This window comes from Diorhabda sublineata, chromosome 7 (assembly GCF_026230105.1).
Source record: "Diorhabda sublineata isolate icDioSubl1.1 chromosome 7, icDioSubl1.1, whole genome shotgun sequence".
NCBI classification, from domain to species: domain Eukaryota; kingdom Metazoa; phylum Arthropoda; class Insecta; order Coleoptera; family Chrysomelidae; genus Diorhabda; species Diorhabda sublineata.
The window spans coordinates 1,643,075-1,657,503 of record NC_079480.1 but is presented as its reverse complement, the minus strand read 5'-3'; the positions used below and the strand labels follow the sequence as shown (position 1 = coordinate 1,657,503).

Here is a 14,429-nt window from a genome sequence, read left to right as displayed (position 1 = left end):
TCACATTGAAAACACTCAATATATTATTTTTATTATTATAAATCAAATTTTGAGGCTATTGTCGAAGTGAACAATACTTACAGTAGAATAAAAATGTCCTTAAGGAGCTGTTAGTTGCGATCAATTGAATCCTTGATTTTTTACTATCTAGAGAATCAGAATTCTTATAATTTTAATAACAATACAATAATTTTATGAAAAAATAGAATAAACTAACCCAAGAATGCTCAATCAATGCAAGAAAACTTCACATTTTTAGATTACTTTTCTATTCTAATTTCTATGTTTTATTTATCATAAATTTACATTGTAACCTGGTTATTTTCATTTGCTAATTAATACGAAGCCTGTAAACAAAAGATAACTATTTTATTTGATGATATTTTATTTTTCTCGGGCTAATACAGATAACTTCCTCTTAGATTAGAATGTTTGATTTCTGGCTGTTTTTTTTATATTTTCAAATAACTTTTTAATATATATTTCATTATACTCATATTTGTTTGGAGTAAAACCACTAAAAAAATTGAACTGTAGCTACTAAGTAAACATTTAGGATTCACTGTGATGTTCACAAACTAACCTCGAAATACAAATATTTCCCCAATAATCCTCATTAATAAACATTGACATATTAGAGGGACCATGGAAACTATGATCGGATTAACCCGATTACGATCTGAATTATCAGAAAGTAATTCGGATTTTGTTCGGAAACTGAATGATTATTGATACATGATTATTTATGAATAATTCTTAAAAACAGTGAAATTTTAGGTCACTAAAGTTTACGATTTTTATATTTTATATAGAAGGAGAAATATTATATATTTAAAATAATAAAAATAACAGATTTTTGTAGTTTGAGCTTCAATTTGAAATTCCTATTGTTCTGTGCTAGGATTTGGAATCAACTGATAGGTGATTTGATTTCGAATCAGTTTTTTGGATATGTAGGCAATACACATAACATATTAGACGTTATGTTGGTTGTCTATTGTACCGTTATAATATGTATATGTAAATGTGTTAATAGTTAACACACATTGCACTTAAAATGTTTTGGTGGTATCTATGTAGCCATTTTATGATACAAATAAAAAGATTTTATTTATATTTTGGGGAATTAAATATCTTCGAATATAAATATTTCTTATTTCATAGAAAAACCCAATATTTTCACTGTATATGTCAAAATTTATTATAGTGTTATACTGGTTATCTACTTTTTGAAATAGAATTTCTAAGCAGTTACTAAGTTTCTAATTTCCATTTTTTTTTTATATTATACACAAATAAATACAAAAAACAAATTAATTGTTTTTATCTAACACCAACTTCCATGTTCTAAATTATTTTCCAAGCTTCTCCTGTAATTCCATTTGATTATATGGTTGTTACCACCATTTTGATCTTTAACTTTAATATTGATAGGGGCTTCCCCCTTATAATTTCTCTTGACGCATTTCCTGTTTTGGAAATCGGAATTAGTTTCAACCGATTGTAAACTGTGAGTTTTATGTAAAGATAACCTCAACGGTTTCTTAGGGGGCGCGGGTCTCGGTTTTTCGTAATACATATGCTTATCGTTATTCGGTTCCGAAGCGTAATCCGTGCTACAGGTACCGTTCAACCTCGCGGAATTACAATCGCTGTCGAAATCCAAAGATTTAACACTTCTGGCGTCCATTTTCCGATAAACTTTATCGGTATTCGTGTTTTCGTCTACGCTATCGACGCCGTTCGCGTCATACTTTGGACCGATATGGATTTCTGATCGAAAATCCAGAACCGACGTGGATTTTCTGGCGTTGTAATGTCGTAATAATTCGGAATTATATTTTTCGGACGCTGTAATACATTTTTGACGATGTTTTTCGTACATGGTAGGATCTCGGTTCCTCGTTAGATCTTGCACTATCTGCGTGGCTTTCTTGTAACTTTGGTCCATTATATCGTACTCCATTTCAGAGTTTGCTTTAGCAAAATCTGCCGAATACCTCTCCGTCTTCTTATTATATCTTCTCGTATCTAACCCCGAGTTTGATTCCGAATTATAATCCTTATGGTGGTGATGGTGTTTTCTGTAAGTTACTTTATCATTGTTCGGTATATTTCCCAAGGGACTTTGTACGCCGCTCCTGGATCTATGTTTGTGCCTGTTGTGGATGAGTTTGTGACAGAATTCGCTTGTTAGGGAAGGTATGTGGGTGTTTGATACGTTTGATAGACTACTTTTCGACCTGGACGGTAAAGAAGAAGATTCTTTAGCTTCTGTTGCGACATGATCCTGTTTGTAAACATTAGTATCGGTATTATTGGCCGAACTGGTAGGCGACAGTGTCCTTATGTTGATATTAGTGACGTTTTGGTTTGATTTTGAGATCAACGGTGGCGGTTGTGATGAATTTCGTTCATCTAGTTCGTTGGATTTGTTTTTGATCAGCTCCGAGACCTAAAATAGAAACAATACATGAGATTAAAACATATTTTATACAACATGCACCTGTACCTGTTCTTCTAAATAAGATATTCGATGAGTCAATCTAATGTTATCCGATTTTAATACTTCTTTAGCTTTTTCCGCTTCCTCCGCTTTAATTCTTAAAGACTCTAATTCTGAACAAAGAGAATTGACGCCATTTTGTGTGTTGCTCGATAGATTGCTGTTGCTGATTTTACGTAAGACGACCAATTGTGCTGGATCAGGCGCAGCTGCCAATAATCTAGTGAGATCATCCCGGTTTTTGGTCAATACGATTTTTCCATTCACCTCCACGAATCTGTAAAAAAAAAATAAATTAGAATGCATGAAAAAACAGACACACTGTGTTTTTTCATCAATTATATACTCTATCTTCGTAAGCAACTATAAAAAATGCATAATTTTCAATGAGAACTGATAAAAAGCGACAAAACATTTGGATAATTTGATAAATTTTCTAAAACAATATAAGTATAATCATTTTTTCCAGTGTAGTAATTTGCGCTTGTTTTATGAGTGTATTCTGTATATTTTATTGTCAAATGACGTCACGGTTTCGAAACTCATTTACGCAAAACTGACTTTAGTAAGTTATCGCGTTGTAATCAAGAGTGTCAAATTGTGTTAACCTAATAATAATATTTAATATTAATTCTATAGGTAATGAAAATACAAATGATAATAGTAGTAAAAATGCTGTCAAAATTTTATTTCCTGACTACAGCACGGTCTTAAATTTAACCGTACCCAACCCACGTCCATCTCTAGCATTTAGTTAGCAGCGCCGTGCCATGGCTATTTCAAACCCTTAGAATCCCGAGAACAAGTTAAGATTAAAAAAAAATTAATCAGGATAGCATTAGTGTAGACAAATTTAAAGTATGCTGAGAAAAAAAAATCCCTCAACACCTTCTCTCTTTTATCCTGCAACATGCGTATTTTAAAATTGTCATTAGAATATTCGTAATAGACAACACACATATCACTTGAATCGTCATGTTGGTTGTCTATCTCTTTGAAATGTTCAATTATTATTTATATGTATTTTACTTTTGTACTTTTTTCGAGTTATTTGCGATTTATAATTAGTGCATTTCAACTATTTTGAATCATGAATATATGTATAACGACCGTTTTAAATTAAAATATGTTGTCAATTTTATATTCACACAGATATATAAATTTAATTATTTAAAAAGAAGATGTTTCTAAATATAAATTCTTGTAAGCCGTAATTTTACAATGTCTTAAGAAATTGTGTGTGAAAAATAAATGAAAAACAAAACTATACTCATAGAAAAAAAATCTATTGTCTTCAGTATGGGAATTTTCCACAAATATACTCGCACATTATTTAAAGATTAATAGAAAATTAGCATGTTATTAGCGTTACACCAAGAATATATTTAACAATTTTATAATTATTGTTATCAAGAGTAAGGTAACATAATTATACAAATTATTATTTTCAAGTTATATATTAGCGTAACTGTTTAACCCCACCTCTATCGCGTAACGACAATCCTCCCAAAAATAGCGTCAACCCCAACGTCTAACGGACTATTCATCCAACATCTCGAAATGTATAGATGTAATTTTATATAATGTAGGAAATAAAAAAAAAGAAGAAGAGTTAACTATTTTTAGAATTGTTAGAATCATGTTTTGGTGCACTATCTAAGTAGGTCAAAATAATCTCACGTAAAACCAGTTCTTCCGGATTAGTGATATAAAAAACATTTTAATTTGATAGATATTTTAGATATCGCAATTCTTGAAATTGTATTGGTTGAAATGTTGATTTCATGCTACCATTATTTAAGATACGTGTTAAAACGAAGAGCCACTTTACTATTTAATCTAATAATTTTTTTTGGAATTTCAGAAAGTTTCGGCATAAATTATGTGAAAACTTTTGTTTCTTTGAAACAAATGTCGATTATGTTCATTGCACATCAGTGAATCGTGAGAATATGGGAATGTGCTACGAAACTTTATTACCGTAATGAATTTTTTCTATAAGCCTGTTGATTCTAATACTATTTATAAAAAGATTATGAATTTTTCTTAATAAAACATTTTTTACCTGTTTAAACATATAAAAATGTAAAAAGTCTACTATAGATATTTTTAATTATATACGTATAATGTCATAGGTAACGTTAACAGACCTTCAAGTGGGGTTAGAATACCGGAAAGCCATTATTTTACTGAGAACAATCCGAACTTACCATCCATATATCCGGTACTCACCTGCAGACAAACTTACCTCATCTATTTTTATACATTTTACATGGTGAGAAAAAAAATTATCAACTTCAAACACTCGATTATCTTCTGATATTGATTTTCTTTTTTTGCCTAGAGAATGACTTGATTGTCATAGTTTACAGCCATATTTTTAAACAACTTAAACAGGTCAATTGCGCAAATATCATTTATCATTACAGAAAAGAAGAATTAGTTTCGAACTTTTTCATTTACCTTGTATTGATAAGCCTTTTATGTTCAACAAAATAATTGGTAAAGAATACAAAATGTTTCGTAAATTATCTGCTACAAAATACGGTACTCAATATAATCATCTTAAATGGATTATTGGTAATAATATGATACACTGAGCCGAGAAATAATTCAATTATGAATCCTAGGTGTGTTACAATGATTTAGTGGTTTTCATAGACGATTGCTAAATGATTCAGACCTCAATTTGAATTGAAATTTTTTGATTGAGATAAATAAATTAAAATTCAATATTATTTCTTTGAGCATATTTAGTACAATAAGTTTTTGAATTTTTTTATATGGTGCGGTAAGTTTTATTAAACCACGGATTAATAAATTGAATAACTTCCTTGTGTTAAATGTATTTCCCAAAATCATTTAATAGTTAGTTTACGCAGATGACACAAGGTCAAGTTAATTTTGTATTTTTAGTTTAGAGCACTAGATGGTTCTGTCAGCATAAACAGACATCATATAAAAATTAGTAATTTAAAGGCAGATTTGAAGACGAGATTTCAAGTAATGCCTGTGTGTAATAATAAATAAATGTTGTTGATTAATCGATTGTATGAAAAACAAATTATATCATTATTACTTTAAGACAAACCGGATATTACACATAGAAATAATACTTCCAGAAGGATGTCAAAGTTATAGTAATACGCTTGCGCAAACATATATTTACATCCTCATATATTTGAGTTTAAATAAAACGGCGTTGCCAAATTGTAAAAAGCATCCCGTGTTTCATTAAAATTTTAATTACAAAAGAAATAATTATCAAATGAGATATTTTGAAATCTATCCCATGTGAAAAATTAATTTTTATATATCCTTCAATTATGTTGCTTAAAATCCCATTATGTTTTTTCGAATCAAATTTGCTAATCTAAAACATAAAATGTTTCGTACTTTGTAACGAACAAATGGCAACACTGCTACACCATTGTGTAAAAACTAAAAAAGCTTTGTCTAGTTGTTGTGCTTTTAATTAGGTGTTTTCGATTGTGTTATATTTATTATATTGGTGATAATTGACGTTATTTAGACTCTGTTTCCTATGTGACTATGAATACGATTAAAAAAACGGTCATATTATGATAGTACAGGTAAGTAGAATAATATATCATTCTTCTAATAATGACACGTGCATTTATATCTGAGTTTGAATCATTAGGGAGCCGCCAACTTTTAAGGTATCATACTCATTGTATGTATAGGACGTGTATTTATTACACATAAATTTTTTTCATGAGTATTATTTCTAAGATTTAACATAACTGGTACTTTCTCTGGTGTAGATTGTTGACACTATACATATGTACATTAACGTATTTTAATATTTACGGTGTTTTGGCTATTAGTACCTTAAATTATACTTATTGTAAATCGAAAATGCTTGTTGAAGATTATCTAGACTAATACATATTATACAGTGAAAAATTAGTAGTTCTATTAGTTCAAGTATAACCTATATTCAATAATTTTGCACATTTGATCAGTATCTAAATTTATCAACTTGAAAATACCAGACATTTACAGTGTTGCCGGTTTGTTCTTGAGTAAATAAAGACAATTATTATTTCTTCACTATTTTTTTAAATCGATTATCGGAAATGTAAATTAATGCTTTATTTGAGAAAAATATTTATTATTTCTAGAAAAAAAAAATAGTATTTAATAGTAAAACTCACCTGTCTCCTTTGCGCAAATTAGTTTCTTCCAAAGCCCAATCGACGTAAAGACCAGGCAAAGAGCTTTTGATTCCTGCACCAAATTTTGGATTGTTATGATCATATTCCATTTGAATCGCATACAGGAATACATGATCATTACCATGTACACAACTGTAACGATGATAATAATAAATATGACAACCTTGCAATCATAAGGCCAACGATAAAACAGTTGTATTTTTAGGCACTGAGTATAAATGTGCCTGGCGTTTTTTTAAAAGTAAAAAATCGACGATTTTCACTAACTTTCGATACAAACAATTACAAAAGTTAAATATATTTTTTTCAATTACCAGACCGGTCTTTGGAATATTAGTCATAACGATTCATATTCATACGCTGACATATTAGTCACGTGATTGAATAACTCCGCCTTTTATACTTTAGTTAAATTGTGATTTATTGTGTAACATTTATTTGTATTTTGATCTTAACTAATGTTTAATTACAAATTAATTGATTTCGTATAACTGAAAAGTGATAAAGTCACATATTTCGTTAGTATATTATTTAAATTTACCTGTATAAGGTGTGGCAGTCTGACGATTGTCTGTTGGATTCTTCGATACACAATTGAAGAGCTCTAGTTTCTTCTAATAAAGTTAATAAATTCAGTTCTTCTCTACCTAACTGATATTCCAGTTCGGCTTGTTGAATCCGCACGTCTATATTACTGAACAACACATTATACGTATAGTTTTACTAAATATATTACATTAATACGAGGGTGGTTCAAATATAAGCCGGAATTTTATTAAAAAAAATTAAATTGTAATTTTAAAATGCCAAAACAACAATAAAAAACAATTCGTATTATGTATTTGATATTTATCCGAATAATATGCAACTATGAATACACTCTGATGTTGTTAGTTGCCTAATTATACGGGGTACTTCCGAATCAGACCCGCGAACAAATCACTTACTTACTCAGTTATATCTAATCTTTCCAAGGCCATTTTTAAATTCTTAATAGTCAGTCTTTTATTATCGACGTCCGTTTTAAGTCTACCCAATCTGGCTTCGGCCTGTTTCTTCTCGACATCAGTTAATTCCTTCATATTGTTATTATTAGAATTTCGAATGGCGTTTAACCTCAAACCTGGTATCGTCAGTTGCCCTTTAAGACTTTGTATAATATTTTCTTTATCTTTTAGAGCGTTTCTCAATTTTTCCAATTCTTTGATGGCTAGTTCTTTCGGTATGGACTGTATAGAAGATCCGATGCTGATTCCTGATATACTGCCGTTTTTCTTTCTTCTTGGCGTGCTCGATAACGATACTTCTATACTGGCCATCTGTAATAAATAGTTATTTATAGGTTACGGTGATGATTCTGCGCAATAGAGAGTAATGTTATACAGGGCCGGATTAAGATTTATAAGGCCCGGGGCTGAAATAATGACGGGGCCCCCTTAAGGAAATCGAAAACCCGGAAAAATTCACAAACTAATATCAATACGTTAGATTTGTGGTATCAATACATCAAATACAGAATGATGGGGCACTCTTGGACCTGGGGCCGGGGCTATAGCCCCCCAAGCCCCCAACCTTGCGTATCAAGGCACTAAAGTTGTAAGCTGCTTGACGTAAAATCGAATGAACTCGTCCACGACATTAACGGTGATATCGGTCCTGTTTTTTTAGTACCCATTTCTAGGAAAAGCTTTTTATTCGTTTGTTTGGTTATTTTCTAGTATTCTAGAAATTCGTTTCGGTCCCAAAGCAGGAAGAGGCCCGCAGAAAGATGTAAAATCAGGTTGTAGCTCGTAAAAACGAAATTTCGCGTGTTACTAAGAAAACAACGATAATATAAGCTTACACCGAATAGTGATGGGACGAACGACTGATTTTAACGTTCGTTTCTATCGGATAGTTCCCACTACTTCAGTCACTTCATTCCCACTACTGCATCGCTGTCAACCGGTAACGATACGACGATCAACTCCCGCAGAAAGTTTTAAATGTATTTTGGATCTGTCGTAGAAACACCAAGAACATTCTCCTTTGGGATCTTTCGGTTTAAATTCGTGCTTGTTTAGCAGCGAAAGTCAGTATATAATTCAAAGTCATAGTTAATGGAAATACTTGTATAAGTAGTGTTAACTTAATTATTATAGTGTCTGATGGGTGTGTGAAAATGATTCCGGGATGGTTTCTTTTAGATACTGTTACCAGAAACGTGTTCAGCCGGAGATTGCGCTTCCGAAAACCGTTCCAAGAACGGTCCGCGTTGGAACAAACCTTGTGTATCAAGGCACTAAAGTCATACGTTAACAAGTTGAAAGCTGCTTGACGTAAAATCGAATGAACTCGTCCACGACATTAACGGTGATATCGGTTCTGTTTATCAGTACCCTTTTCTAGGAAAAGCCTTTTATTCGTTTGTTTGGTTATTTTCTAGTATTCTAGAAATTCGTTTCGGTCCCAAAGCAGGAAGAGGCCCGCAGAAAGATGTAAAATCAGGTTGTAGCTCGTAAAAACGAAATTTCGCGTGTTACTAAGAAAACAACGATAATATAAGCTTACACCGAATAGTGATGGGACGAACGACTGATTTTAACGTTCGTTTCTATCGGATAGTTCCCACTACTTCAGTCACTTCATTCCCACTACTGCATCGCTGTCAACCGGTAACGATACGACGATCAACTCCCGCAGAAAGTTTTAAATGTATTTTGGATCTGTCGTAGAAACACCAAGAACATTCTCCTTTGGGATCTTTCGGTTTAAATTCGTGCTTGTTTAGCAGCGAAAGTCAGTATATAATTCAAAGTCATAGTTAATGGAAATACTTGTATAAGTAGTGTTAACTTAATTATTATAGTGTCTGATGGGTGTGTGAAAATGATTCCGGGATGGTTTCTTTTAGATACTGTTACCAGAAACGTGTTCAGCCGGAGATTGCGCTTCCGAAAACCGTTCCAAGAACGGTCCGCGTTGGAACAAACCTTGTGTATCAAGGCACTAAAGTCATACGTTAACAAGTTGAAAGTTGCTTGACGTAAAATCGAATGAACTCGTCCACGACATTAAAGGTGATATCGGTTCTGTTTATCAGTACCCTTTTCTAGGAAAAGCCTTTTATTCGTTTGTTTGGTTATTTTCTAGTATTCTAGAAATTCGTTTCGGTCCCAAAGCAGGAAGAGGCCTGCAGAAAGTCAACCGGTAACGATACGACGATCAACTCCCGCAGAAAGTTTTAAAGGTATTTTGGATCTGTCGTAGAAACACCAAGAACATTCTTCTTTGGGATCTTTCGGTTTAAATTCGTGCTTGTTTAGCAGCGAAAGTCAGTATATAATTCAAAGTCATAGTTAATGGAAATACTTGTATAAGTAGTGTTAACTTAATTATTATAGTGTCTGATGGGTGTGTGAAAATGATTCCGGGATGGTTTCTTTTAGATACTGTTACCAGAAACGTGTTCAGCCGGAGATTGCGCTTCCGAAAACCGTTCCAAGAACGGTCCGCGTTGGAACAAACCTTGTGTATCAAGGCACTAAAGTCATACGTTAACAAGTTGAAAGCTGCTTGACGTAAAATCGAATGAACTCGTCCACGACATTAACGGTGATATCGGTTCTGTTTATCAGTACCCTTTTCTAGGAAAAGCCTTTTATTCGTTTGTTTGGTTATTTTCTAGTATTCTAGAAATTCGTTTCGGTCCCAAAGCAGGAAGAGGCTTGCAGAAAGTCAACCGGTAACGATACGACGATCAACTCCCGCAGAAAGTTTTAAAGGTATTTTGGATCTGTCGTAGAAACACCAAGAACATTCTTCTTTGGGATCTTTCGGTTTAAATTCGTGCTTGTTTAGCTGCGAAAGTCAGTATATAATTCAAAGTCATAGTGAATGGAAATATAGTGTCTGGTGGGTGTGTGTAAATAAATTAAGTAAATAAGAGACAGTTTGTTTAAAATAAATTAGAAATATTACTACGCTTATCCATCCCGTATATTCACGTATTTATTACGGGTATTGTAACGAATAGTGTTTCGTCGAGACTCTGGATTCCCATAGCGTGGTATCGATATCAAGTTTCTTAATCTTACCCTTGACTTCACCCGGTGCAGTCCCATAAAAATTAAAACCAGTTTCAATTGGCACCAACAGTGTCTCTACGAGACAATAAAATGCGAAGAGTCTCGTTACTTTTTCCTTTTCTATTATTGGAATGGCTAACCACCCACATCTTATTTTTTTTTTCAATAACTATATACAGGGTGTACCAACTTGATGGTTATTTTATAATGAACTACTTCAAAAGTTCTTGTCGATCAAAGTTGTCCTTTGCAAAAGAGAAATCAGGTTAGTTCTGGTTCCGAACCTCTTCCCAGTCGACAAAATGTACCAAATTGGGAAACTGGCCAAAGTTTTATAAAAAATCGTGGCATGGGTTGGGATTTTCTGAAACATCTCTAGACCAACAGGTTAATAAGGTTAACGGGACTAAAAAAAAGCGATATAGTCGAAAAATGTTTCAACTTTTGAAATATTTATCTGGCGCAGTCAGTAGGATTCGCGAAGTCGTGAAAATACTTTTTGTCGTTAAAATTTCGGGACTTTTCGACGTTTGATCGCGAATCTAAACAACTTACTACTACTGAAAAGGGATACAACAAGTGATGGAGCCGTTCAAGCGGTCACTATTGCGACCAGAATCAACGAGTAGGGACCAGTGCGCTGAACATGAGTCAGTTTGCTTTCGTCGAAGACGCAGTTCCGGAAAAAAAGGATGACCGACGTTCCTAATTGGTGTTCAAGTCCAAGAAGAGCTCAGAAAAAGATTATTTGTGCTGTAGAGTCAGAAGAAGACAGCTACTAACCTCAAATTCACCCTAGCGCGCCGAGCGGACTGTCCACGATTTGTCCGGGAACACGTTAATTGGATCAACGTTTTAATGGGGCTCAGACGAAAGCAGAGAGTGGTTGCATGGAGGACGAGTCTACAGAAAACTCAGTTTTGACTATATTTGTTTTCTGGTGTGTTACGATCGATCCACGTTCGCTTAAAAGCTCGACTGTAATGAAGTTGACAATGTCAAACGCTCCCTCGAACTTTTCGGACCAAAATGATTAATTCAAAACCATAGTTTTGTTGTTATACGCTTGGAGCGGTGTACGTTAATTAGTAACAACTTGAGAAATGGAATACGAAGCGTGAGTAATTTGCTTGTTTCTAATTATATATACCGGCGTTCTCAGGATTTGTTTCTCTTCGTGTTTTTCATCTAAAATTGTTCCTAAAGGCTATGTATGTAACAGTACGAGGAAAACTTTGTTTTATATTCTTTTACGAAGGTATAAAGGAGATAGTTTAGTTTTTACATGTAGCTAACTATATAGAACGAAGCTATGAGTTAAAAGTCGTGTGACTGACACACAGATGGCGCTGCTATTGTCAAATCCATATGACGTTTATGAAGTACCAACTTTCGAGAGGTTATGTGTCGAATTTCATGACATTTCGATCTGTCAGAAACAAGTGACGGCCATTTAAGTGGAGCTAGTTTTGACATTTCAAAAAATCGCTTGGGTTGTATGTTATTTAAGATATTTTGAGTACGATAAAACTTTAGGCGAGGTGGGTGACAAATTCGAGTGGAATGAGGAACGCACCACCGTCGCCGGGACCTACTTTACCGATCTCTAGAATACGTAAATCAGAACCAAGGACGTGGGTTGCAAATAAAATAAGTTTTCTAAGGAGCTACGAACTCTAAGAATGCTGCTAGGCAGATATCTCTAATGTAGTAGTACTCACTTTAGCTTCTAATGTTTCCAATTGGGCCATTCTTGGTTCGACAATGCCGGGTTGTAAAGTGGTCTGAAAACAAACAAAAAAACAATTTTTTTTAATGAATTATTAATCAGAATGATTCGTAGTAAAAAATAATCCGACTGACTGCGCCAGTTATATTTTCGATAACCGAAAATTTGTTTTTAAGAATGTTTCAAACTCAAAATCACAATATTTCAACAAAGTTTCATTGAAAAATGTTTACAACGATTTTTATATTAAAATAGATGCTGACGCATTTTTACAAAATATGATCTTTTTTCGTATCAATTTTTAGAATATTCTAGATTTTTCTTCATGTAATTCATCCATTCCTAAGAATGGAAACTAACGGAAGTATTTTTCAGATCTTGTTCTGTGGTTCCTCCTCTTTCTTCAAGTTCGTTTTCTTCATTTTTCTGATTTATTAATTTGAAGTTCTGTCCCTCGATGAACGTGGATTTCGTGCTGTGGCATCAAGAAACTTTCGGGTCGAGACCGCACGAATCCGAATGACTGCGCCAGTTATATTTTCGAAGTCCGAAAATTTGTTTTTAAAAATGTTTCAAACCCAAAATTACAATATTTTAACAAATTCGAATTAACGGAATCGGTTTCACAAGCGAATTCATTAAAAAATGTTTACAACGATGCTGTTTTTATATTAAAATAAATACTGACACTTTTTTCGTATTAATTTTTAGAATATTCTAGATTTTTCTTCATGAAAATGATAATGAATCTAGTTCGTTCAATAAATCTTGTTAATTCAATCGTAAAATAATTCGCTTGTAAAATTGTAAACCGTAATTTTTAACAATAAAGTTTTCAAAAGTAAAATCTTCAACTGGCGCAGTCAGTAGGATTCGTGCGGTGACGTATTTTACAGTAGTGCGAATACCATCGTTTCTACGAGGGACTGGAACTTCGAATTACTGTGTCAAGTCTCATTATTTTTCTAATTAATCCTCTATCCTTTGATATCCTTCGTTACTGACGAATAATATCTTCGGGCGTGTGCCAACTCATTTAGATTTCAATACGTGCCGTTAAACTTGCGATTATTGCATGAGTTTCAACCGATAGTTTCTTGGTTTCTCGGATTTCGAAACTTTTAAGTCTGAATTTTCGAGAACTTCAATAAGTTTATCTTCAGCGGTTGTTTGGGTTTTCGGATACAGGAAATCGACTGTAAATTTGTTATTTTGAATAAAACACCCTGTATGTTTATACATTTTTGAAATCTACGTGAAATTTCAGTATACTTTTGTTTAAAAACTTTTTTCGAAAAATGCATACTTGTTGAGTTATTAATTTTTTTGTAAAAAATTTAAACTATTGCAGACCCTTATAAATTATTTTTTTACGAGGATACCCTTAAAGATATGAAAATTATTTCTGTTCGGTTGCTTTTAACAAGGTTAGACGTATTTGAATCTACGTTGAAAAATTTTTCATTTTATACAGGGTGTGTATAAAAAGTGTTCAAAGTTTAACTTCATAAATATCAAATTTTTCAAATAGAACCACTCGGAAACGACTAAAAGTTGGAATAAGATTAGTAAATACAATTTGATTTGATTTTTTTTCAGTCATTTTTGTTTCTTAGTGCTTGTATCAACGGGTCAAAATACAATTCAGACCACACCAACATCTCTAAAAATTTACAGAAAACCTTTAATATCTGGATAACGGTGATGTTTAGATATAGGAAAGTATACATGAATTTGCCTTATTTTTTACCTCTGAAGGCATTAAAATTGAAAAAACCGGGTGGTTCTATTTGAAAAAATAAAGAAAATTGATATTTATGAAGTTAAACTTTGAATACTTTTTATACACACCCTGTATAAAATGAAAAATTTTTCAACATTGATTCAAATACGTCTGACCTTGTTAAAAGCAACCGAACAAAAATAAT

General features: G+C 32.8%; 1 protein-coding gene across 3 annotated transcripts in view; it reads right to left on the bottom strand.

Moving 5' to 3' along the window:
• Positions 1–446: 446 nt before the first annotated feature.
• The window catches only part of LOC130446769 (uncharacterized), a 37,952-nt gene continuing 23,969 nt past the window's right edge, over positions 447–14,429 (bottom strand). For all 3 annotated transcript variants that reach the window (XM_056783210.1, XM_056783213.1, XM_056783212.1), the window contains 6 exons: positions 12,494–12,556; positions 7,657–8,024; positions 7,247–7,399; positions 6,685–6,837; positions 2,513–2,783; positions 447–2,455 (listed from right to left, as the gene is read on the bottom strand). In XM_056783210.1, the coding sequence (XP_056639188.1) occupies positions 1,328–2,455; positions 2,513–2,783; positions 6,685–6,837; positions 7,247–7,399; positions 7,657–8,024; positions 12,494–12,556 (2,136 nt within the window). In that variant the 3' untranslated portion in view covers positions 447–1,327. The remainder of the gene's footprint in view (positions 2,456–2,512; positions 2,784–6,684; positions 6,838–7,246; positions 7,400–7,656; positions 8,025–12,493; positions 12,557–14,429) is intronic.